General features: G+C 42.0%; 7 protein-coding genes across 11 annotated transcripts in view; 5 read left to right on the top strand and 2 right to left on the bottom strand.

The window, feature by feature from the left end:
* Nucleotides 1-1,774: 1,774 nt before the first annotated feature.
* Nucleotides 1,775-3,405, bottom strand: LOC6572187. The gene is made up of 2 exons (XM_001998300.4): nt 2,313-3,405; nt 1,775-2,255 (listed from the first exon to the last, which is right to left on the bottom strand). The coding sequence occupies exons 1-2, from the start codon at nt 3,352-3,354 to the stop codon at nt 2,050-2,052; spliced, it is 1,248 nt and encodes a 415-aa protein (XP_001998336.1). The 5' UTR covers nt 3,355-3,405; the 3' UTR covers nt 1,775-2,049.
* Nucleotides 3,406-5,518: 2,113 nt separating this feature from the next.
* LOC6572188 lies at nt 5,519-7,128 on the top strand. The gene is given in 3 exon segments (XM_001998301.4): nt 5,519-6,099; nt 6,101-6,693; nt 6,754-7,128. Coding segments are annotated over 3 exon segments (1,284 nt in total). The 5' UTR covers nt 5,519-5,608; the 3' UTR covers nt 6,954-7,128.
* Nucleotides 7,129-8,277: 1,149 nt separating this feature from the next.
* On the top strand, nt 8,278-9,717 carry LOC6572189. The gene is made up of 2 exons (XM_001998302.3): nt 8,278-9,362; nt 9,437-9,717. Exons 1-2 carry the CDS (start codon nt 8,291-8,293, stop codon nt 9,601-9,603), a joined length of 1,239 nt encoding a protein of 412 aa, XP_001998338.2. The 5' UTR covers nt 8,278-8,290; the 3' UTR covers nt 9,604-9,717.
* Nucleotides 9,718-10,295: 578 nt separating this feature from the next.
* LOC6572190 lies at nt 10,296-11,270 on the top strand. Its single transcript, XM_044007704.1, has 3 exons — nt 10,296-10,626; nt 10,744-10,917; nt 10,993-11,270. The coding sequence occupies exons 1-3, from the start codon at nt 10,296-10,298 to the stop codon at nt 11,247-11,249; spliced, it is 762 nt and encodes a 253-aa protein (XP_043863639.1). The 3' UTR covers nt 11,250-11,270.
* A 1,172-nt stretch (nt 11,271-12,442) lies between these two features.
* On the top strand, nt 12,443-13,933 carry LOC6572192. Its single transcript, XM_001998305.4, has 2 exons — nt 12,443-13,589; nt 13,664-13,933. Exons 1-2 carry the CDS (start codon nt 12,509-12,511, stop codon nt 13,849-13,851), a joined length of 1,269 nt encoding a protein of 422 aa, XP_001998341.1. The 5' UTR covers nt 12,443-12,508; the 3' UTR covers nt 13,852-13,933.
* Nucleotides 13,934-14,145: 212 nt separating this feature from the next.
* Nucleotides 14,146-15,812, top strand: LOC6572193 (zinc finger protein 43). The gene is made up of 2 exons (XM_001998306.4): nt 14,146-14,377; nt 14,440-15,812. The coding sequence occupies exons 1-2, from the start codon at nt 14,243-14,245 to the stop codon at nt 15,523-15,525; spliced, it is 1,221 nt and encodes a 406-aa protein (XP_001998342.1). The 5' UTR covers nt 14,146-14,242; the 3' UTR covers nt 15,526-15,812.
* An 843-nt stretch (nt 15,813-16,655) lies between these two features.
* The window catches only part of LOC6572195 (hemicentin-2), a 99,713-nt gene continuing 92,536 nt past the window's right edge, over nt 16,656-23,832 (bottom strand). For 3 of the 5 annotated variants that reach the window (XM_032728301.2, XM_044007828.1, XM_001998308.4), the window contains one exon: nt 16,656-19,135. In XM_032728301.2, the coding sequence (XP_032584192.2) occupies nt 17,606-19,135 (1,530 nt within the window). In that variant the 3' untranslated portion in view covers nt 16,656-17,605. Of the gene's footprint in view, nt 19,136-21,077; nt 21,277-23,832 lie in introns of those variants that run through there. The other 2 variants (XM_044007830.1, XM_044007831.1) reach the window with 1 other exon arrangement.

Here is a 23,832-nt window from a genome sequence, read left to right as displayed (position 1 = left end):
AAAATCTTCAAATTTGCGTTGTATATAAAGTTAATAGATACAAAGATTTTGTAATTTACAGATTTTGGATACCACGCCCCCTTCGCCCCCAATTTGTAAAAAACCCATTTCAAGTACTAGAGACTTGTGCTTTGGAATGTACACACATTTTAGTTATATGATTACGCTCTAAAAGTTTAGGATCGTATGTCTACAAAAGAAATTATTCAACAAATAAATTCTCATAATATTGCCCACACTGCAGTGCAACCCAAGCGCAGCCGCTGATAGCTGCGCAGTTTGCAGAGCGCGTGCTTATACGTGCATGTGTATGTATGTGTGCATAAAAGAAGTCCAGAATGATTAGAATATCAGTTTGGAGGGTTCAGGGTATCTCCTAGTCGAGCAGTCTCGACTGGAGCCTTCTTACTTGTTTTTATTTGCAATATGTCTTATACTAAACAAAGCAAAGTATTTACAATAATGAAATCAATCCATATACTTACTTATTTTCATATTAATAACTAAGTTTACTGTCTATTTGGTAAATCTAGCACTTGACTATCTATTTTTTATGAAATTATAATTTAGTTCTTATTATTATTTGATCTGTCAGTAGAATTCGTTTATATTTATAAAACAAACATTTGTTTTATATAAATATATATATATATATATATATATATATATATATATATATATATATATATATGTTTTCTCTGAGTGAAGTTCAATTTGCACATTATTAATATAATAATTTGTATATAACATTGATTGAGTCCCTTTTAATCGGGCATGGGCCTTTCAGATTATTCTGCGAATTCAAGAGATCGTTAAATCAATAAATCAGGCTTCTGTGGGTTTGTCGCTAATCAAGATTGGCTTGGAATGGATAGTCATACAAATTGCCGATTCTGGGATTCTGTTGAAGTTGGGTTTTATGAGAATAACCCTATTCTCTACCTTTCGTAATGAGTGGTTCATGGTCGTTTTGAAGAGCTTATGTGAGCCTATAATTAATCTATAATGTTTCAAGCCCCACCTCCATATTAACAATACTTAGCTTTGGATTCTTATTTTAAGATCTGAGAGCCTGCTATAAAATCACGTGGCCGCCACTCAGCCAATTAATATGTGCTATCATTTTATCTAACACCTTCCCTGAGTGCGGTGTATAAGTATGTGCTGTGCTTATATATGTACGGTAGATATATGATATTTGTTTTACAGCTCGAGCTGTCTGACGTGTGCCAGATAAATATTATCTTAATCTTATATCTGATTTAAGTTTAGTCCACACCATAAACGACTCTAATACCCTGACCTCGACCTTTTCAAGGCATGTTTGGGTCTACACAATGTCAGTTCATAGATTGTACGTACAATGTATTATATATTTATTTAATAATATTTTAATTTTCACTTATATACACAATTGAATAAAATTCTTATTGTAAGTATTATGAATGAATTATTATAATTTAATGGGCAATATTTTCAGTCGAAGCATAGAACCCTAACGCGAATACATTTCGCTCAGAAATTTATGCGCAATTTGGTAGACATTTATATATATATTGGAAATGTTATTAAAAAATTAAAATATTTTACAGAGATTGGAAACATTATTATAAAGGATCATATAGTTTTTATCCACGAAGTAAAAAATATATTGAATATTAGTTCGCAGAGATTATAGTAGATACTTGGAATATAATATACGTATATATACTACAACTATAGCTATTTACCGATGCAATCACTAGGGCCGTGACAAATCAGGAAATACAGTATATATTAGAAATACACTTTAATACTTTTACAAGTTGGAAAATATACGCTCGCCTCGCCAAAAAACTATGTATGTCTGTTATATTTAGTAATATACATATATGATGTGGAAGATCAGGAAAAATTATATCGTCTACAGGTAAGGCAAAAATCTTGACATCCTAGTTAATGAGTTTGAGCACCTCAAGGGATATACTAGAAATTATCTAAATATGATTCTTACAGGCAATGGAAATAGTGTAAAGCTGCACTGCAATCGTATTATATTTCTAGTACAGTCTAACAGCACTGATGAATCTCCAGGAGGCCCTTTCTATCAAAAACTGGCATCAGGGCCTTGAGATTCTGCTGAACTATGGGGTTGTTATATAGCCGATTCTTAAACCGAGTCGCACGCTCATCGTCGTTCATGAGAGCATTGAAACAGGCGTCCGTTGGGTCCTCGCTGATCATGACGGGCTGCACGACAACAGCCGAGTGCAAAGCTATAGGAAAACAATGAATTAATCTACAGTAAATCGAGATAAACTTTGCCAGCTTACCGAAAAATCTTTTTTGCTCGGCCTGCAGTTGAAACTGATGCAAACTGGGAATGGGATTCGCTTTGTAGTTGAGTTTTCTGAGAATATCTCTGAAGATGCGATGATAGAACTCAATGAGAGAACTCTGCTCCTCTCGCCGCAGGGGCTCCCTCAGCGATGTATTGAAGAAATGGTGCAAGTCAATGGTGGGCGATCCCCAAAAGGAGTATTGGAAATCAATAAGGATAATATCCACAGGCCGACCCGTGTCCGAATCGTATTTGACCATCACATTGTTGGTCCAGACATCTCCATGGGCCAGGACGTTCACCGAGTCGCTCAGCGGGGCAAAGCACTTGCGACCTATGTCCATGTAGTGAGGGGCTAGCTCGAACAGTTTCTGCCCGTAGTGCGCGATCTCAGGCTCCTGGCTCATCCATCGCGCTGCAGCAAGCAGGCCGCCCACAAAGTATCCACTGTAAGCGTTTGTATAGCGATTGAAGAATCCACGATCGTATCCCTCCAAGCTGCCGCGGCTTCGCTCATTCAATACAGCTGAGGTGGCATGCATCTTGGCCAGCTTGCGTAGAATCAGGTGGGCGTGCTCTTTGTTCAGGCGCTTAATCCGATCGGCCATCACATAGTTGTCCACGCTGAGATCCTCGAAAATGATGGCCATGCGTTCGCGATCCACGAAGATGGCCGTGGGAAACAACGGCTCGAACTCATCGATCTCCTTGAGCAGCTCATTCAACTTGGGTAGCACCTGCTCGTAGATATTCATTTCCCGATTGTAGATATCATAGGGAGCCATCAGCTCCTTAGACAGCTCGTCGTCATCAATGGACGTTTTTACTATCAGGTTCTGAAGCAACTCCTCTGCTGGTCGCTGGGAGAGTGTGAAGCGCACCCGCGCCCTGGTGAGCACCCCGCCGTAGTTCTCGCCCGGGCCCAGAGCCGGATTCACGTCGAGCTGCACAATCTTCAACTCGGCGTCCTCGTAGTGCACCCTCAACGCATGTCTGATGTAATCGTGCGTCAACCACTCCGGTGCCGCTGCCATAGTGTGTTGTATCTGAGATGTCGTTGCTAGTGCTGCATCTTGAGCGGGTCGCAGACTTTTATAAGAGATGAAAGCTGCCTTTTAATACAATTGAATTGTATTTACTTAAGGCAGGCCGACTATCTCTTGCCCTGCCAGTGCACGACTCGTTTATATCCGAGCAAACATTTGCTTTGCTGCTACTATGGCTTGATTATCCTATAAAATCGCGTCTGTGACGTGCGCCTGCCGAATTGCTGGCTGTAATTGTGTGGTGACTTATCTAAGACCCTGCGCAATCTAAAGTGATATACGGCTGGGAATATCACTCTTTAAATTGAAGGCACAGTAGAGACATTAATAATACATAGTAGTAATACTACAATTGTACTACAGTAAAATCCAGGTATAACGACGCTTAAGGGAGCGACGATTTTACGTTTTTATACTAGAAAGACGTTATATCCAACCGGAGATCTTTTTATGTATGTTTGTGGGGACCATCCTAGTCATCGAAAATTCGTCCCAAGATGAATGAATGCTATAAAATGAGTCATTAGAACCGGATTCTACTGTATACTACATGCCCATGGAATATGGGTATTCTGGGTAAAATGGTTTCATGGAAATGTAATCGCCTGAAGGAAGCATGACCATGATCCATAATATCCATATACATGTATATTCTTGATCAGACCCCATGCGAAAACCAAATTTCGGATATTTTTGCATATATAGTTATAATAATAATTACATTAAAATTATAATTACATTAAAATTGCAAAAATTGAGTTACAGCTGCAAATATAGGCAATAAGCTATGCAATGGACTGCCTGGTTCATTTGCTCAGAAGCTATTATGAAATCATTCGGTCTATTGGCGAGACCAGGCTGTAATTAACGCCAAGTGTTTTGGTTTTCTTTAATTTATAAATAGAACTGCAATCGTGATTGAATTGTGCTTGCATTTGCAGCTGCTAATTTAGGCTTGCATTTCTTATTTTGGTAGCTAAAGATGCTCTGATTTTGACTCGTCATCTACTTAGTTGCAGAGCCGCAGCTTCGAGTTCTTTTCGAAGGCTTTTTTGATGGCCATGCGTGTTCTGGCCTGACTGTGAGCTAATAAAAATGTAGGTAAGTTTAGTCTAGAATTATTTGAAAGCTTGGCTAAAAGTTTGAAGTGAAGTATCCCAAATACCAAACATTTGATTAAAAACAAAATTCAATGAAATGAGATTTGCCCCGAATTGAATTTAAAGAAACCCTGAAAAGCATTCAAGAGAGCAGGAAATCGTTGAGGAAGTATGCTAATAAAAAATTTAATACAAATCAGTATACAACTTTTTTTTTAATGCGTTGTTTCATTCTTTAATTATTATAATTTTTTTTATTCATTCTTTTAATCTTTTAATCATTTAAAGTAGACTTTAAAAGATTAATTTTCTTCTTCATCTTCAATTATTTTTAATTTATTTAATTTAATTTATTTTTAATTTATTCTATTCCATTATATAAGTATCAACTTCTGATTCTGTAATTCTGGTAAGCTTATAACACGTCACTGAGCATTCCCCATAAATTGTGTAATGATTGAAATTTCGTTGGCTACTACTTTTTACACGTATGATTTTAGGTCTTGAATAATTATTATGACTATTTACCCAGACACAGTAACTGTATAAATATAGGGAATCATAAAAGAAATTAAAAGGCCATTCGCTTCCCACGTGTTTTTTTTTTTTTTTTTTTTTTTTCAACAAAATAAGACTCTCTTATAAAAATGAATTTGTTTAATATTTATTCAAAGTTGTCCTGTGGCACATACATATGTGATATGTTCGCATGGCAACATTCAAGCAACAACCGTTTTATGCAACTTTACCTATCTTACGATGAGGCTAAGCCAATTAAAGTCCAGTTTACATATGTATAAATATCGTTTAGAGGGCAGTAGCAACAGAGCGTGGGCGACTCTGGATGGGCGAGTGGGATGGCTTGGCACAATTTATAAAGCCTAAATATAATCTGTAAGCACGCTATGTATAAATTTACAAATATACTAAATACTTTATAATATGCAAATATTTAGCCAGCATCTCTCGCACTCTCAGATATAAATCACAATTGCGATATGAGTACGCCACCGACACCTGCTGCGAGGTGTTGTATAAAAAGCCCTGTGACTGGGAAAGTCTGGCACAAAAAGTCTGAGTCTCCAAGTAGCAGCTGTGGAAGGGGTTCGATTGTGATAGATCAGTGAAAGTAGCTCAGCGAAATGTCAGTTTCAGACCTGATAGGCACCTTAGACGCCATTCCAAAGCTAATGAGCTCCAGCTCAGAGGCAGACACGCAGATTTCGGGTGGGCCGGAGTGGCTAACACAGAGATACGTGCAGGATGCCCTTCGCCAATTCTACAGGGACCCGAACCTTAGGATCATCGCATTGGACGGTCGCCCGGCCTTAGGGCGCGGTGAAAACTATGGCGGAGTCTTGACCCGTATTACGGCGGAGTTCGTCAGCGGCGATGGCAACTCCCAGATTGGAAACTATATAATCAAGACCACATACGAGAGCAACGAGTTCGTACGCAAAATCATGGAGGCCTACGACATATTCAACCGTGAAATGTCCGTTTATGAACAGATTCTGCCCAAGCTGAAGGCTCTGCTACTAGAGATCGGGGATAGTGAGCAGCTCTTTGCTGAGACGATGGCCGTTGACTACGATCGCTCAGCTCTAGTCTTCGATGATCTCAGCAAGCGTGGTGGGCCTTGATCTCAATCTGGCTCGCCTCGTGCTGCGCAAGCTGGCCAAGATGCACGCCACCTCCGCCGTGCTGAATGAGCGCGAGAACGGCGTCCTGGAGAGCTACGATCGTGGCATGTTCAACCGGCACACGGACAACTATGCGCCCATATTTGAGGGCATGGTACAGGCCGCCAGTAAGTGCGTGGCCCAATGGCCGGGCTATGAGCACTATGCACAGAAACTGAAAGATCTTGTGCCCGTCTACATGGAGCTGGGCAAGCGGGTGTTCGACGTCAGCCCGGGGATCAATGTGCTGGCCCACGGTGATCTCTGGACCAATAATGTTCTAGTTAAGTACAACGAAGACACTGCCGAGCCGGAGGATGCCATTATCATTGACTTCCAGTACGCCGTCTGGGGATCTCCGGCCATTGATCTTTTTTATTTCCTGAACTCGTCGCTGCAATTGGATTTGCATTTGCACCATCAAGAGGAGCTTATTCAGCACTATTTCATGATCTTCTCGGATACGCTCAGAAAGCTGCGTTACAAAGCACATATTCCTAGCTTGCATAACTTTCACGTGCAGCTGAAGAAGAAGTCCTTCTATGGTAAGTCTTAAATATTTGCGTATTTCTCTTGGTCGTCCTTTAATGTGCTTTCATCTGCAGCTATGCACACCAGCTTGGGGGTCTTTCCCATCCAGAGGAATGTGGAAACGGATGATGCAGACTTTAATGCTTTAATCAAAACAGATCAGCGAGCGATCAACTTCAAGAATGCCTGCTACAGAAATGCAGTAACCCAGAAACTAATGCGGGAGCTATTATCCGTATATGATAGTGAAGGGTTACTCGATGCAGATCAGTGATGTACTATGTGATTCGCCTTAAACTTTGTATTACTTATCTTGTATTGTATATATATTCTATTTTATTATATATATATTAGCCTATTTAACATATCATAATTTTAAGCCATACTATCTTTATTTAATAAATAAAATATTATTTTTACTATAATAAACCAATCATTGTTATTATTGACTTTACCTCTATCTTATTATCACCATCATCTTGATCCTTATGGTGGGAAGCTAAATCAGCTCCAGGTAATACAGCTGTCCTTAGAATGTGTAATGGTGATTTCTGGAATCTTAAACAGACCAACGACTTACAGGCGAGCTTGAGACATATTTTTATTTTCCACAAATTATCTGAGGTCATGGTTACCTTCAAAATTATCTACATAAGATGAGGAATACTTTAGAATTCAGATGCATTTTCGGAAAAGCTCTGCAACTCACCTACCTCAACCTCAACAGGTAGTAATATAGGGAGATGTAGAAAATAATACTATAGATGATACAGTTTTCCTTAATTTTCCACGCCCCGGAGGTATGGACATACAAATGACAGTCAGAAACTGTGCAAGTACGATTAGCTACATGGCCCCAAAGAGGTTTGAATGTCATTTGCAGGTTATCCGTAGATAAGGTCAGCAGAATCTCAATAATCAAATATGTATTTTTTTTGCACAAACATTGTAGGAGATATTTATCTTTGTGGTTCGCCGCATTGCCAAATCTATTTGAACTTCGGTTTCAGATCTTTGGGAACTTATTTCAGACAACAAGGCGAGTACTCCATAAAACTAATACACTCACTTTTCTTCATTAATGAAGTGTGTGCTTTATTTAACAAAATAGTGTCGATATCGTTTTAAGTCTTGTGCTTTTCTTCTCTTTACTGTAATTAACAAAAATATGTTTGGTATGGTATTTAAAAGCTTTCGCTCTCTTTGAAATCGCTTTATATATACATATGTACATATGTATATCTTGCTTTCAAGATTACCTTTTATGGACATGTTGAATTGTTAATAATTTGATTGAGAGCGCGAGCACAGCAAAATATTGTGAATTTAATATTAATAAAATATTATATTTTAGCATATATTATAATTTATTATATTATAATATAATATAATGTATTTTATTTTATATTATATTCACTTTGCATAGCATTTAAATGGGAGAAATCATACCTTTAGATTCGCCCATTTACAGGGTATACGCCATTTATTGAGTGTCCATTTGCACGGCGGGTTCGCTCTCATTGGCTTTAAAAAGCACAAAGAGTCAAAGAGAGAGCTTTTGCTTAGTGCTGAAGCAAGTGAATCGTATAAATAAATAGCCGGCAAATACTGATGACTGGATCACAAGTAATGACTGCAAATCAGAGCTGTAATCCCGATGAATTGGAGGTGGTGGAATGGCTAGACTCTCAGTTCTTTACCGAAGTGTTGCAGCATTACGAGAAGGCGCCGGAGCTAAGGTTAACCGATCTCAGGCTGTCGCCAGCCAGTGCGCAGGGGGATCACTATGCGAGTGTCATGTTCCGGGCTTGTGTGGAGTACTCAACTGACAAAGGAAGCACTGGCAAGTCGCTAATCGTCAAGGCAATGCCGGAACAGGGCGGCATGAAGCGAAGAATGGTGGGTGAGTCACGCATATTCCAGACGGAGATCGCCATGTATACGAAAGTTCTGCCCAAGTTTGAGGCGGTGCTGCGAGAGGCAGGTGAGGAAACGGCGCTCTGCGTGCCTTGCTTATACCACAGCTTGGAGCCACGGCAGGTTCTGGTCTTCGATGATCTGCTGCCTCTGGGATACCAAGTGATTCGCAATCGACCTCTCAGCTCGGACGAGCTGCGCTGCGCTCTGGACAAGCTGGCCAAATGGCACGCAGTTAGTCACAAGCTACTGAAAGAGGATCCGGACTTATTTAAGGACCTGCAATATAATATGGCTACGCTGCCCAACTTTCTGAATCAAAGCTTCATAGCAAACGCTTTGCCCAACTTTATTTACATGCTCGACGAAGTAGAGAGCCTGAAGAAGTACAAAAGGTACTTTGCGGCCATGCGAAGAAATCTGATCCAGAATTGGGCAGATACACTGAACGAGTATCGCCAGAGCCCCCGAGACGATTCGTATTATGTCCTATGCCATGGCGACTTTCACATCAGGAATTTGATGTTCAAGTGCGACAGCTGCATGCTGATAGACTTCCAACTCTCCCATGTGGGTCCCCTGGTTAATGATTTCCTCTATGCGATGTACACGTTGTTCTCCTCCGAAGAGCGTGGAGCGCGAAGGGACGAGCTAATTAAATTCTATTTGGAGAGATTTCAGCACACGCTAATAAAGATTGGCTACCTCGGCAAGGCGCCCACACTCGACGAATTCCAGAGCCAGATGATTGATAAGAGATTTAATGGTGAGTGCAGAATATAAGAAATATTTCACATAAAACAGATTTAAATTAAATTCAATTAAATTCAATTTACTTAGAGTTTCTTTTGCTGACCACGTTTTTGCCCATGCAAATTGCTGCCCGGAAGAATGCCATTGACCCTTTGCGACGACGCACGAGTATGTACAAGGATGAGGACTACCAGCAGGAGGTGGAGTGCCTATTGCAGCGTATGACTGATCAAGGCTACTTCAGGGACATATAGAATCCTGATTAAATATGTGTGCATTGTAGGTCTACACTGTCCCAATGGACTTATTGTTACCTTATAAATTAAGTGAATCCAATATGAATTTAATTTATTCTTGTTTCACTGGAACAGAAGTTGTTTGGAGAAAAGATATTTACTTTATATTTTTTTTTTTTTAGTTGAAAATAATTTATAAATTCCAAAGCTTTCGAGTATAAGTCAAAAATTTTACTCTTGACAAAGGCTGTTCTCATTTACTTACTCTATTAATTTATTAAATTAAATTTATTAATTTATTTAGACCGTGATAATTAATAATAATACGAATAATTTTGTCCTACATATATACATATTTGCAATTATTATCCATAAATATTAACTTAAGTTTATAAAAATAAATCACTGCATAGAAAAAAGAACATGTATTTGATTATTTATGATATTGCTTAATAATCAGTAAAACGATCCATCGAGTGTATATTTCACCACCATATATATATATATATATATATATATATGTATATATATGTATATATATGTATATATATGTATATATATGTATATATATACATACATTAAATTAAAGGAGCTTCAAAAGTTCATGATAGCAACAATAATATAAGTGGGGGAAAGTACTCGATTCTCCATTAGTCAATAGACAGCTACGCGACTGACTACAGTGTTTGACCATTATTGATCCATGCATTATGTCCGATAATATTAACTACAATGCGGATGAGCTGGAAGCACCCTCCTGGCTGGACGAGCAATTCCTCCAGGATGCGCTAGTGAAGCACTTCAAGGAGCCCAGTCTAATAGTGACCGATTCAGAGATATCCCCGGCGAGTGTGATGTTCCGTGTCCATGTTGAGTATTCGATACAAAAGAGAAAGTTTTCCAAGTCGTTGATAATTAAGACAATGCCTGAGGCCGAGGGACACAAGAAGGAGTTTCTGGCTGACTCGAAGATATTCCCAACGGAGATTGCGATGTTCACTCAAGTGCTGCCCAAGTTCAGGGCAATTCTTCGTGAGGCGGGTAGGAAATTAAATTTTGTGCGACCTGCGTCTATCACAGCTTGCACCCGAAGCAGGTGATGATTTTTGAGGATCTGTTCCCCCAGGGCTACTACGTAATCCAGATTTGCCAACACAGACGAGCTTCGATCGGTGCTCGGAAAACTTGTCAAATGGCAGGCGGTTAGCTTCAAGCTATTGAAGGATCAGCCCGGAATATTTGATGAGCTGCAGTTTGATTTAACGACCATACCAAACTTTTTGGAGCAGGACTTTACGAAGGACGCCTTGTCTAATTTTATAAACATGATCAGTCAGGAGGAAAATCTAAAAGAGTACCGCAAATACTTTGAGCCCATGCGAGAAAACCTTCTTCTTCGCTGGTAAGACGTGATTCGGGAGTATCGCGAGAATCGACAGGCCAACGCGTATTATGTGCTATGCTACGGCGACTTTCATATCCGAAACATGATGTTCAACAAGGACAGCGACTGCATGCTTCTCGACTTCCAGCTGTCCTACATTGGATCCATAGCCAACGACTTGCACTACGCCAAATATATGCTGTTGAGTCCCAATGACCGAAAGGATAGCTGCGATGCTCTGCTCTACTACTACTTCGATACCTTCGTCAGGACTTTGTAAAAAATCGGATGCCAAGGAGAAATGCCCAGGTTAACAGAATTTCGAAAACAGATTTTCGATAGGAGGTACAGCGGTAAGTCGACAGTGATAATGTAACGATATAGCACAACATATAATAAAATTTGTTGCATTCTCTAATAGATATTATGTTGTTCACCATATTTTTGCCCGGAGCTTACAGCATGCGTAAGGGCGACGATCCTGGCAAATTGCTACAGGGTAAAAGTCTACTCAAGCAGTTGTATCAGGATAAGGATTACAAACCAGAACTAGAATATCTTTTGCCTCGAATGCTGCATTTGGGATATTTTGACCTGCAGGAAGAAAAATAATTTTCCATTGCAACATTTGTCTTTGTCATTAGAGATTGTTTGACAATATTCCTCACTAATAACAACAAAAACAACACACAAAAAAAAAAAAAAAAAAAAAAAACTGTTACTGATTAAATAAATGTGAATAAATGACTACGCTAGCTTTACGTATATGTATTTGAATAAACGAAATACAAGGAAGCTCTATTGCTTAGTTCAGTTTTGATGAGATTGAATAAGTAAACTGAACAATTAATTTTCAATTGCCAACAATCCGTATCATCTATTATCATCTAACACCACATCAATAATAATTACGCAATATTTCTTATCACTGATAGCAGAAGACCCACAGAATGATGAGTTTGTTCTTATCTTGCCAAACTTCTCCACCACAGCAATTCAATATTTGCAACTATTCATCACACAACTCGCCTGGCAGATATTCTGCCTTAGCTATCTTAATCTGGATTGTCCAACAAGCCATCAAGAAGGCAAACAAATTTAGATTTTATTCAATTTAAGAAATGTTTAACCATAAGTTGCCGAATAAGTGGTACTCTGAAAATCTGATGAAAATTTTATGAAGTTCCGATTTTCTATTAATTGTATTGCTACCATAGCTGCCTATAAATACGAAAACTTAAAGTAAATATAAATATAAGTAAATAATTCCATAAAGTAATTTAAAACAAGACAACAATTAAAGCTGCTATCAATGTATCGTTAAACGAAAAACTTGTTTCACTGATGACGATGGAAATAAATGCAATGACTGTGCAAGCTAAGAGATTGATGAAACTGAGATAAACTGAGGCAGTTATTAAGATATTCCCTGATAACGAGATGTATAAAAGTTCGCACACGCGGCTAGTGTAGCTTATTAGATTATGTTGCTTTAGAATCTTTAGACTGAGTTTTTCGTCAACTGATTTTATCCGCGAAATGGCACCGAATACGGAATCTTACAATCAGGATGAGCTGGAGGCGCCCTCTTGGCTGGACTCTCAGTACTTCAGAGACGTGCTAAGCGCCCATGAAAATGACGAACAGGTGGAGATAATTGATGTTAAGATCTCACCTGCCACAGGCAAGGGCGATCACTATGCCAGCGTCATGTTTAGAGCTGGAGTGGAGTATAAGAGGGCACAGGGGGAAAAGTCCTTCAAGTCGCTCATCATCAAGACCATGCCTGAACAAGACGGCCACAAGAAGGACCTGTTGGGTGAGTCGCATATCTTCGAAACCGAGATCAACATGTACTCGAAGATTCTGCCCAAGTTTGAGCAAATACTCCGTGAGGTGGGAGATGAGACGAAATTGTATGCGCCCTGCGTCTACCACAGCATGAAGCCAAGACAAGTGATGATATTTGAGGATCTATTGGTACAGGGTTACACCGTCCTTCGGGATAGGGAGCCGACCTTCGAAGAGGTTCGCAGTGCATACTGTAAGCTGGGCAAGTGGCATGCTGTGAGCTATAAGTTGAACAAAGAGCAACCAGAATTCCTTAAGGAATTGAAATACAGCTTGTTTGAGCTGCCGAAAATCGATGGAGATAAATTCTTTTTGAGTGGGATGGGCATATTCATCGAAATGCTCGAAGCGGTACCAGATCTGACTGCCTACAAGCCTTACTTCGAGAAAATTCTGCCCAACTATATGAAGCGCTGCAGGGAAACTTTTATGGGCCACAGGGAAAATCCCCAAGAAAATGCTTATTATGTCCTCTGCCACGGCGACTTTCATGTCAAGAACTTAATGTTCAGGTACAACAAGGAAGGCGGAGCACTTGAGGACTGCATGCTTGTGGACTTCCAAATGAGCAATGTGGGCCCCATGCCTATCGATATCATTTACTCTATCTATCAGATGCTGTCGCCGGAGCAACGGCATTCACAACGCGACGAATTAATATATATCTACTTTTCTACATTTACGGAGACTTTGAAAAAAATAAACTTTAATGGGGAGTTACCCACATTAGCCGAGTTTCGACGTCAGATATTTCAACATAAGTATTTTGGTGAGTGCACCATTCTAACATTTTTTTTTTTTTTATATATTTCTAAATTTGTCCATCCCTTTTTATTATTATAGAATTCTTTTTGTTGGCAACATTTTTGCCTGTGATGCATGCAATGAAGAAGGGAAAGTTTGAGATATCTGAAGTGGTTATGGATAAAAACCTGAGGTTAAGTCTATATTATAATGATGATTATCTAGAGGATGTTAGGAGTACTCTGAAACGCTATTTGCATTGTGGCTACTTTGATGAGCTTGAATAAACGCAATGATATTGTAATACATGTATATTATATATACCTATGTAATTGATATAATAAATTGTTCATTGCTTAATTTGCAATATTTAATTTATTTTTAATGCTTATAGCAAAAAAAGGAATCTGTTTTTATATTTATTTTTATATTTATAACTCTAAATTACTAAATTAAATAATTTATCTATGTCAAAATATCGCTTGTATGAAAACTATCGAATCAGCATTTTTTAAATACCCGCCGCTCTTGACTCACATCTCTATTATCGATAACAGAAGCAATAACAGCTGATATATAAAATACACTAAAAATGCCCGAATATGTTTCACTTCCGCATGTACAGATAAATGCAGTAAATTTGAATTTCCAATTAAATTGATAAATAATAATGAAGAGATGCCCGCAGAGCTAAGTGAATTGCTGTGTCGCGCTTGTCTAAAGCAAGACGAGCTATTGGTGGACATCTACGAGCATGTGGAGGAGCAGCAGACAGACTTATGCACATTGCTCGAACGCTGTGGCGAAATTAAAGTGATATGATGATAAATATTTGCCTAAAATAGATTATTTTATAGAGGATCTGTTTATTTCAGGTGGATAAGTGGGATGCATATCCAAAGTATTTGTGCCAGGAGTGTACAAAGGAGCTGCTCATCTCTGCCAAGTTCCGCGACAAATGCGCAGCAACGGAGGAAGAACTGCGGAAAAGAACTGCAGAGCGGTTGGAGGATGAGGAGGCAGCAATGGCTATAAACGTGCTGGGAGCCGAGGACCTGGTGGTAGATGAAGATGAAGAGCAGACCATAAGTGCAGATGATATAATTGAATTCGATCCCAGTGAGAATGTTGAGTTCTACGAAGAATGCGAGACGGAGGAGCCAACAGAAGAAACAGTGCTGTCTGTGGATACATCAGATAAAGAGAAGCGACTAGAGAAACCATCATATGCCAACTTCAGTTGCGATGACTGCGGCGCAAGCTTTCACCAGGCGGCCACGTTGCAGCGGCACCTCGGCAAAGTGCATCCCGCTGCAGAGATATTCAGCTGCACTCGATGTGACCATGGCTTTACACAGCAAATCAATTTGGAGAAGCACAGCTGCAGTGGATCCGAGGCACCTGCCCCTGATATGCGTTCACGGCATCGTTGCACGCACTGCGGCAAGTGCATGCAGTCCGCATCCAGCCTAATCATTCATTTGCGCCTTCACAATGGAGAGCGACCCTTTGCCTGCGACGCTTGCCCGAAGACTTTCAAAACAAACGGCGGACTTGTAATCCACCAAAAGCGGCATCTGAAGCTCCTGGAATACGAGTGCGAGTACTGCGGCAAAGGCTTCGTGGAGTCCAGCAATCTGCGCCGGCACATTGCCTCATTGCATACGCAGGAGCGACCACACACCTGCACCGTCTGCCAGCGCACCTTTTCCCGCGTCTATCTGCTTGAGCTGCACAAGCGCACTCACACGGGCGAGCGCCCATATGCCTGCTCTCACTGCGATCGCAGCTTTGCCCAGTTGAGTGTGCTCCGCACTCACGAGCGCATCCATTCGGGCGAGCGGCGCCACAGCTGCAGCATCTGCCAGAAGACCTTCAGTCGCCTCATTCAGCTGAAGAGGCATCAACTCAAGTCCTGCCAGTCTGCGGCTACAACAGCCTCTGTAGAGCTCCGTTCCTAGCTCGTAGATTACATATACTAGAATGATCAATTGAGCTCAAGCTACTGGGCAAATACATTGCAATTAACTAGGTTTAAGTTGAACGTTTTGTTAACCTAAGAGCAAACAATGTTACTTAGTCGTCAATCAAGATTAGTTTTAAAGTCAATATTAAATATTTTGAATACATTGGACGTATAGTAAGATTAATGTACTTTTATTTAATACAATATTTATTTATATTGAGATATTCAGCTATTCATAAAAGTCAAACATTAAAGATGATATGATTATTTATTAATAACCAATTATTGGCTGCTATGTTGTTCGTTACCAAAAATACTTTTATATGTAAAACCATGCCTGGGCACTATCTAAATTCGCCAGACGCGAACCGAATGAATAATTCTCTCTGGGTTGTTTTGGAGAGCAAGGCTCTCTTTTTATTATTATAGGAAATTACAACTATTTACTTTTAATCTAATCAAAACATAAATGAATTAAATATATACATATGTATATATGTAGTTGTGAGAGCTATAGAGCTAACTAGAGGATACATAGAGGATGAAAAATATGTAAGGTTCAGTTCACACAGATAAAGTTTACTAGATAATTGATTCATTTTTAGGCCAATCCTCGGTCTCGAGTAAGTCTTCTCGCAGTACTGGTGCAGGATCCCTGTCCTGTTTTTTGCCATCTCCTGAGATGTGGAGCCTAAAAAATCTTTTGTCCGTTGTGAATCAAACTGTCAGCAAGTCGTTTATTGACCCGCAGTCAAATCTCCTCTGATCAGATTATTTTCTCGCTTGCTATGATTTAAAATAAATAAAAACTAGTTTCTCAATCGAAGTTCTGACTTTCTGACTTTTTAAGCTTTGTTCAGATCAGATATGCATACATTTTCTAACATATTAGACTCTCGCTCTGTATATACAAGAGTTTCTTTGCTATTTGCCGGCTATACCTTAAAGTGTACTTAACTCAAGTCTCATCACGTTAGATTTTTGTATATGAAATGACTAACTGTTGTCCAGTTTTCCTACTTACCTTTGAATCCCTCTTAAGAGTGCAATGAGCGAATGGAATGGATAAGTGCTCTACAAGCCGGATTATCTTGTTCTTGTTCCCCAGTAACAAATACAAGTTCATAATTTTAGATGTTTTTTATTGCATGCACATAAAGGTTTAGTTATGTTTTGCTTCTTGCTATGGGCTTACATTAGCTTCTGTTACGTGTAGCCTACAAGATACAACAGATTACGTAATTACACAAATTCCTGTTACTTGCCATATAGTTAGTATATGTTATATGCGAACTTTGTATATATAAATGTATATAGATATATAATTTGATTTTTGCTTTTGAAAAAATTACATAAATAACATGCATAAGTTTTGAGGGCACAACTTTTACTTGATTTGAAAGTTTTCCATTTTTACATGAATATATAATTTGTTAATGATTTCTGGGCTTTGCACTTTGCTATATAGTATTTTGATTCGCATATGTAAATATATATTTATATATATATATGTATGTATGTATAAGCTGAGGACTTACAAATATAACTATATTCTGTTTTCTTTTGGTTTTGCCTTGTTCGCTTTGCACAAACGTAATAATGAGTATAAATATTGTAAGTACTTAATGTTATTATGGTAATTTACTCAATTGAGAGTGCTGAAATATCGAGAATCAATCCAATTATGGCGCAAATCTCTTTGGGTTCGTTCTAGCCGTTCCACGCTAGGAGAAACGTTCTGTCTTTCCTTTCGATTGTTAGCTTGCGACGGCGGGTGACTACGCTGACTCCGGCTTAGTTACAGTTAGATGGTAACTTGATCGGTATCGTGATCGGTATCGAGCTCGTTATCGTTATCGTTATCGGTATCGCTATCATGGGTCATTAGAGGGGGGCGGGTAGACTTAGCCTATAGAAGCGTCGCCTCTACCAGAAATTGAATCAATAGAAAATTTATTAAAATTCGATTGGCTTGGTAAGAGTATTCAGATGCGTATAGAATGACTGTGGTTAGCAGGTGAGCAAATCGGGTGAGAGACGGTGCAGCTGCTTTTCGAGACGTTCCTGGTGGCTCCTTAGACCGCGGCGCTGTGCTCGGACCGTCGGAAATACTTACGCGCCTGCACATTCAGGTCGTCGAGCAGCAGCTCGTTGGAGGACTTTGAGCGCTTGGGAAAGATCAGGGCGTTGCGCAGTGGCGTCACGTGGGCCACATTGGGGCGCGGCTTGGGCGGCGGGGCAGGCGGTGCGCGCTTCTGCTTGTAGGACACCCGCTTCAGCTGGCGCACAAAGGACTGGCTCAACGTAGAGCCACGATTGAAGTCCGGCTCCTCGTTCAGCGCCGGCTGTCCGGCGTATTTGTGCAGCTTGGCGGCTGCCGAGCCGGCCGGCAAAGGCTGCAGCTGCTGCTCGGAGTGCGTCTTGTTGACGGTGCCCGCTGTGGAGCTACTGCCCTTGAAGCGCTCAAAGAGATTGGTCAGAGTGCTGGAGCGCTGCTGCAGCATCGGCGGCGCTGGCGCCGCGTACTTCTGGCTGTGCTTCGGCGTGCGCCCGGCGCAGGCGGTGGTGGGCGTGGTGGAAGCAGTTTGGGCGCGACTGGCAAAGACATCATCGTCTAGCTCACTAAGGCTGACCAGCATGTGCTCGTCGTCGAAGAGGTCATCCGTGTTCGTAATCGTGTTGCTGTTGGTGTAGCTGCGACTCGTCTCCTGCAGCGTGTTGTTCCGCGCCTTCTGCTCCGCCTCCTGCTCCTCGTCGTCGTCCTGGTAGTTGGCAAATATCTCGTCAAAGGCCGCGTTCACAATGTACGTCTCGTCCTGCAGCTCCTCCGCGCTGCTCACCCGACTGCCAAACAGGTTCTTGCGATAGTCGTCGTACGGCTGCCGCAGCTGCTCGATGGAGTGTGCCCCCGTGGGCGGCGCTGCTGGGCGTGGCAGCGTGGCCAACTGGCTGGCCAGGCTGTGGGTGCTGCAGCTGTTGATGAGCTTGCCGGGTGCGGGTGCGGGTGCGGTTAGTGGGCACTGGCCATGCCGATGACGATGATGATGGAGACTCTGAGTCAGAGTGTGATTCTGATTTTGATGCTGTGATTGTGCCTGTGCCTGAGCCTGTGACTGGGCCTGTGCTTGGGCATGTGCCTGTGCTTGAAGCTTCTGCTTTTGCCGCTGCATATGCTGCAGGCGCTGGCGCAGCTCCTGCGACCTGCGCTTCACCTGGCTGTACTTGGCGTCGCTGCTGCTCTTGTGGTTGCTAATGCTGTGGCTGCTCGCGCGCAGCTCATACTTACTCTGCTCGCGGTCTCGCTCCTGCTCGGCCTCGGCCAGGCGCCGCTGCAGCGCCAGCGTCTCGAACGTGTGCACCATGCTGCCCACGTGCGTCTGGATCTCCGGGATGCCCAGGTCGCCGCTGAAGAGGTCGCGCTGGTGGCGCCGCTCGGGCGACAGCAGCTCGCCCACACTGTGCGGCCGGTGCCCGTGCGTGTGGGCATGGCAGTGGCGTATGGGCGGCAACGGACAGGGGTACTGCTCGACGACCTCGCTCGCCTGCTGTTGCCAGAGCAGGTTGCCGAGCTCATCGTGGGCGCTGGCGCTGGCCAAGGTGGAGGACTAAATAGGTGGGACACAGTGTTGCATGTTGTAGTTGTTGTTGTTTGTATGTGTTGTTGTTGTTGATGTTGTTGATGTTGTGTACGAGTTGTTGGCAGTTAATTCAAGCAAATTGTTAATGAAACGAATAAATAAACTGCTGATTAGCAAGGACTACGACGTAGAAAGGAAGAGTGATAGAGCGACAGAGACAGACAGAGAGAGAGAGGGGGAGAGAGAGATCCAAGTAGAAGTGGATAGCTGGTGAGCTTGGGTCAGGGGCAGGGGCAGAGGTTCAGGGGTGAAATCTTAATCACTAAATATAGCTTAAGTAACTAATTATGCTTATCGATTAGCTATATAGTATATACACACACATATTGACCACATTTAACAGTAAATGACTTTTCATACTTTGATTTCTTGTTTTTTTTTTTTCTGTCTGTTTTTTGATTGGCTGCAAAGACCTACATTCCATTTACTATCGTCATCGTATAGATTTCTTGTTGGGTATTTCGACTACGCTCTAAATTAGTTTATAAAATATTTAAGTTGTAATTAATTTATGCTAAGTCCATTTAAATATTCTTTGAAGCTTTCGACTTTCAATTCAATAAAACAGCAACACAAACAGCTGCCTTTAGCAGAGCAGCATGGCCTACAAGTGTCTGTATGTGTGTGTGGTTGCCTGTGTGTGTGTGTGTATGTGTCTGTGTGAGCGGTGCACAGAAGTCTGCTTGAGTTTTGGCACGTTGCGTATACGCAGTGTAGTACATTATTTCAGACTCTGAATAACCAAATCAAGGGCAATTCACAATGCTCGGTGTTAATGTGTGTGTGTGTGTGCTATTTACCATATATATATATATATATATATATATGTGTATATGTGTATATGTGTATGTGCGTGCGTGTGTGGCTTCCAATGTGCGCTGTGGGCAACGACAACACTTTACAACTGGGACAGCAATGTGTGACTGTGTGAGTGATTTAGTATGTGTGCCTGTGTGTGTGTGTGTGTGCAGTGTGCAGTTTTAATAATAGTTATTATCAAATGGTAAACTATCACTGGAGCTGGAATAATGCTGCTGTTGTGGTTGCTGGTTGTTGCAAGTGCGTTTGCTTGACAGCTGCTGCTGCTGTTGCTGCTGCTGCTGCTTGACGCACTTTTGCTGCTGCTGCTGCTGCTGCTGCTGCTGCTGCTGCTTGTGCATGGCCTTAAAATCATCCTGAGACTTGCTGTTTTTCGAGCTGTGCTTGTTCTTGTGGCCCTTGCTGTGTTTCGTGTGCTTCAGACTGTGGTGTTGGTGGTGGTGTGGCAGTGGCTGCTGCTGCTGCTGTTGCTGCTGTTGGTGTGAGTGAGTGTGTTGCTGGTAGTGGTGCTCAATGTGTGCAATGTTGCTGCTGCTGTGGTAGTGCGGGTGCTGCAGCTGCTGCTGCTGCTGGTTGGATGTGTCGCTGGCGGTGCCGCTGCTGCCATAGCTGTAGATCTGCGACTTCGACTGGCTGCGATGCGGATGCCCATGCGCATGCAGATTGGTCACGCTGTAGTGATCCCGATCCAGGCTGTCGAAGGTCTGCAGATAGTGCGGATTGATTTGCGTGCAGTAGTCACCGCCAGCGCTGGCCTCGCCGTGGCCGTGGCCGTGTTTGCGGTCGAGCGTGTTGTTGGTGCGTGCATTCAGGTGTTGCAGGTGTGTCATGTTGTAGCTGAGATGTTGGTACTGGGAGTCGTGTTGCTGCTGGCTCTGCTTGCTGCCGTTTTTCATGGGCAACGGCGGCGGCTGCTGCTGTGCATTGGGCGATCGTCTGTTTGTGTTGCTGCCGCTCGACTTGAAGCTGCTGTTGCCGCTGTGCAGGGCGAGGCTGTTGCTGTTGCCGTTGCTGTTGCAGTTGCTGTTACTGTTGTTGCTGCTGTTGCCGATGTCGCTCTTCGTTTTGATCGCTATAAATGTGTTGGGCAGCGGGGGCAATGGTGGTGTGCCTGTGGGCGTGGTTATGGTGGTTGCCGACGATGAGCAAGTAGTGGTTGCTGTTGTCGCTGCCGTTGCAGCTGCCGTTGCCGTTGCTGTTGCTGTACTGCTGATGTTGGTGGTGCTGGCCACGTTAAGTTCCCGCTACGCGATGTGATGCCCGCCAAAGGTGCGCAGTACTGGCACGCTCTGATTGTGGTGTTTGGTGGTATTGGGCGTGTTGTTGGTGGTAGTGGTGGTGGTGGTGTTGCAGGTGTTGGTGGTGTTGCAGGTGTTGGTGGTTAAAACATAATAATTGTTGTCGATGGAGTTGTTACAGTGTCATGGTTAGCAGTTGTTGTTGGTGTGCGTGTTTGGTGGTTTTTATTGTTGTTGTTGTTGTTGGGCGCATTTGTTGTGGTTGTTATCGGAAAATGAAATTTCAGAGCGTAAAAGAGACGAAAAAGGAAAAGAGTAGACACTTATCATATAAGTTGTGTATGAGATATATATTTATATATTGCTTATATGTGTGTGTGGTTTGTGAGTGTGTGTATCTCTGTTCAAATATGTGTATGTCTCTGTGTGTGTGTGCGTGTGTGTGTGTACTTCTGCTTAACAACGTGGTGCGTCAGTTATGGGGTTAAACGTGCCTGCTTCTCAGCTTGCCAGAGCTGGTGTCATTAGCATAGAAATATACCGATCTATATGTGTAAGACTTATCAATCAGATCAGATCGGATAGTGCTTGAAAAAATGTAAAAACTACTCAAATTAAAACAAATGAAATAAGTGCATTTTAATAATATTTTTATTAGTAGAATAATACTGCAAGAAAAATAATCTTTATAAATGAAATAATGTAATTTGTAAGGAAACATTGTAAATGAAGTGTATTAAAATAAAATAAAATAATATTCTTAAAACAAATAAAAAGTGTGTGTTTAAGCAGTTAACAATAAAAGAAAAGAGAATTGAGAAATTAAAGCTACAAAATGTATTACATTCAGTAAATTAAAAAAAAATATATTTCTAAATATTAATAGAAAATAATAAATAAATTTATATATTTTTTTTAGCACTACTTAGTTGCATTCATACAGAAACATAGAGAACAAACGATATATATGTGTATAGAGATATACAGTTACTATTTGTGTACTACCTAATATTCAGATACAAGATAAGATATAAGATATAAGATAAGATAATTCCAAGGCGAGGCCAGGCCAAATTTCATGCAACGGCGCGGCTGCTGCTTTGTCGCTTTGTGGCAGCATAAAGTGGCGAGTAAAAGTTGCTTAATTCAGGCTGGGGGCAAGCGGGAAGGAGTTGGCAGCTCTGCAAATTAAGCGAGCACAGAACAAGCAAAAAAGAACAGAAAAAGTAGGAAAAATTGTGGAAAATTGGGGCAGAACCGACTGCTAAGAAAGCTAATTAGCCGGGACAATTTGGAAAAAAGTGAGCATAAGTTTTAATAAGAAAGCGCGCTGTGGCACGCTAATGCGCGCCCGACTGCGGGGGCGTGGCTGAACTTGAAGGGCAGCGCAAAGTTGCTGTCTTAAAGTTGCAGCTCCAGTGCGCCGCCCGAGTGTGCGTATCCGTCTAACCGTAAATTCCGCATTTAAATTTAAAAAGTTTGCACTCACTTGGCGCAACTGGCAGAGCCATTGCAGCGGCGCACCTCATGCTCAGTCAATAACAAATGGCACACATACACTCACGCACACGCACACGCACACGCACACAGAAGTAAGCAAACACGCGCGGCAAAAGAAACTTTCATTCATTCGCTCAATGTACACTCAAAGGCACTTTAGCGCATGGGCTCGAAGGTGGGCGTGGCACTTGGCTAAACTTCTTGCTGCGCATAAAAGTTGACAAGCGTTGACATAATTTTACACGCCATGACAAGCAGCAGGAGCGGCAGGAGCCTCAGGAGCGGCAGGAGCAGCAGGAGCAGCAGGAGGTTCAGAAAACGCTGTTGGCAAATAGACGCACAAGTAAGTGCCACAGTCGCAAGTTGAAGCAGCTCGAGTGCTGCATTTTCTGCATCATTTAGCAGGCAGGCAAATTTAATAGAGTCAGCTCACATAATTGCGGCATGCAACGCTAATGATGGATTATTGGTGTCGCAGAACTGCCCTGACAGAGCTGACGGCGCCAGCGAGCCATTTAAAAGGTGCACTCCATTGCGAATATTGTTAGATTATCAATGGAAGAAGACGGCTGAGAGGAGTCGGCAGTGGAGTGGAGTGGAGGAGTGCGACATCATCAACAGCCGGAAGTAAATGCCGCTTAGCGCGGCAGGCAGCAGGCAGCAGGCAGCAGGAAGTTCAACTGGGTGCCACAAAAATTTGAAAACTTTGTAAACAAAACTTTGGCGCTGTGCACTTTGCTTCTGGCGCGAAACGAAACGAAAAACATCGCAGGACGATGCGCAGGACCTCTTACGGCAGCAACACGAAAAAATTGGATAAGATGTATACACTTATACAGCTGTATATATACATGCATATAGATAGCGGAACCGAGGTTCATCCTCACCGCATCCTCGCTGCATCCTCGTCAGCAGCTGCACAAAAGTTTTCCACACGGCAAATGCTTCTTGCTCAGCTACTTGCCCCGAAACTTACGGCATGCCCCACTCTGCACTCTGCACTCTGCACTCTGCACCACACTCTACTACACTGTACTACACTGTTCAGCACTGCTCTGCTCTGCTCTGCTTTGCATACAACGCTTTCATCAATTGTCCAGCGGATGT

The sequence above is a fragment of the Drosophila mojavensis genome, unplaced genomic scaffold, assembly GCF_018153725.1.
Source record: "Drosophila mojavensis isolate 15081-1352.22 unplaced genomic scaffold, ASM1815372v1 contig_19, whole genome shotgun sequence".
Lineage (NCBI taxonomy): Eukaryota > Metazoa > Arthropoda > Insecta > Diptera > Drosophilidae > Drosophila > Drosophila mojavensis.
The sequence above is the reverse complement of the archived record's forward strand: the minus strand, read 5'-3'. Positions and strand labels throughout refer to the sequence as shown.

What these genes read in the sequence shown, in the direction of transcription:
- LOC6572187 (XM_001998300.4), bottom strand. Translation starts at nt 3,354, where the DNA reads ATGGCAGCGGCACCGGAGTGGTTGACGCACGATTACATCAGACATGCG. An exon ending in CGAGCAAAAAAGATTTTTCG is followed by an intron (nt 2,256 to 2,312) that starts GTAAGCTGGCAA and finishes GTTTTCCTATAG; the next exon opens with CTTTGCACTCGGCTGTTGTC.
- LOC6572189 (XM_001998302.3), top strand. Translation starts at nt 8,291, where the DNA reads ATGACTGGATCACAAGTAATGACTGCAAATCAGAGCTGTAATCCCGAT. An exon ending in GATTGATAAGAGATTTAATG is followed by an intron (nt 9,363 to 9,436) that starts GTGAGTGCAGAA and finishes CAATTTACTTAG; the next exon opens with AGTTTCTTTTGCTGACCACG.
- LOC6572190 (XM_044007704.1), top strand. Translation starts at nt 10,296, where the DNA reads ATGTCCGATAATATTAACTACAATGCGGATGAGCTGGAAGCACCCTCC. An exon ending in GGCAATTCTTCGTGAGGCGG is followed by an intron (nt 10,627 to 10,743) that starts GTAGGAAATTAA and finishes TTGCCAACACAG; the next exon opens with ACGAGCTTCGATCGGTGCTC. An exon ending in TAATTTTATAAACATGATCA is followed by an intron (nt 10,918 to 10,992) that starts GTCAGGAGGAAA and finishes TTCGCTGGTAAG; the next exon opens with ACGTGATTCGGGAGTATCGC.
- LOC6572192 (XM_001998305.4), top strand. Translation starts at nt 12,509, where the DNA reads ATGGCACCGAATACGGAATCTTACAATCAGGATGAGCTGGAGGCGCCC. An exon ending in ATTTCAACATAAGTATTTTG is followed by an intron (nt 13,590 to 13,663) that starts GTGAGTGCACCA and finishes TTATTATTATAG; the next exon opens with AATTCTTTTTGTTGGCAACA.
- LOC6572193 (XM_001998306.4), top strand. Translation starts at nt 14,243, where the DNA reads ATGCCCGCAGAGCTAAGTGAATTGCTGTGTCGCGCTTGTCTAAAGCAA. An exon ending in AACGCTGTGGCGAAATTAAA is followed by an intron (nt 14,378 to 14,439) that starts GTGATATGATGA and finishes TGTTTATTTCAG; the next exon opens with GTGGATAAGTGGGATGCATA.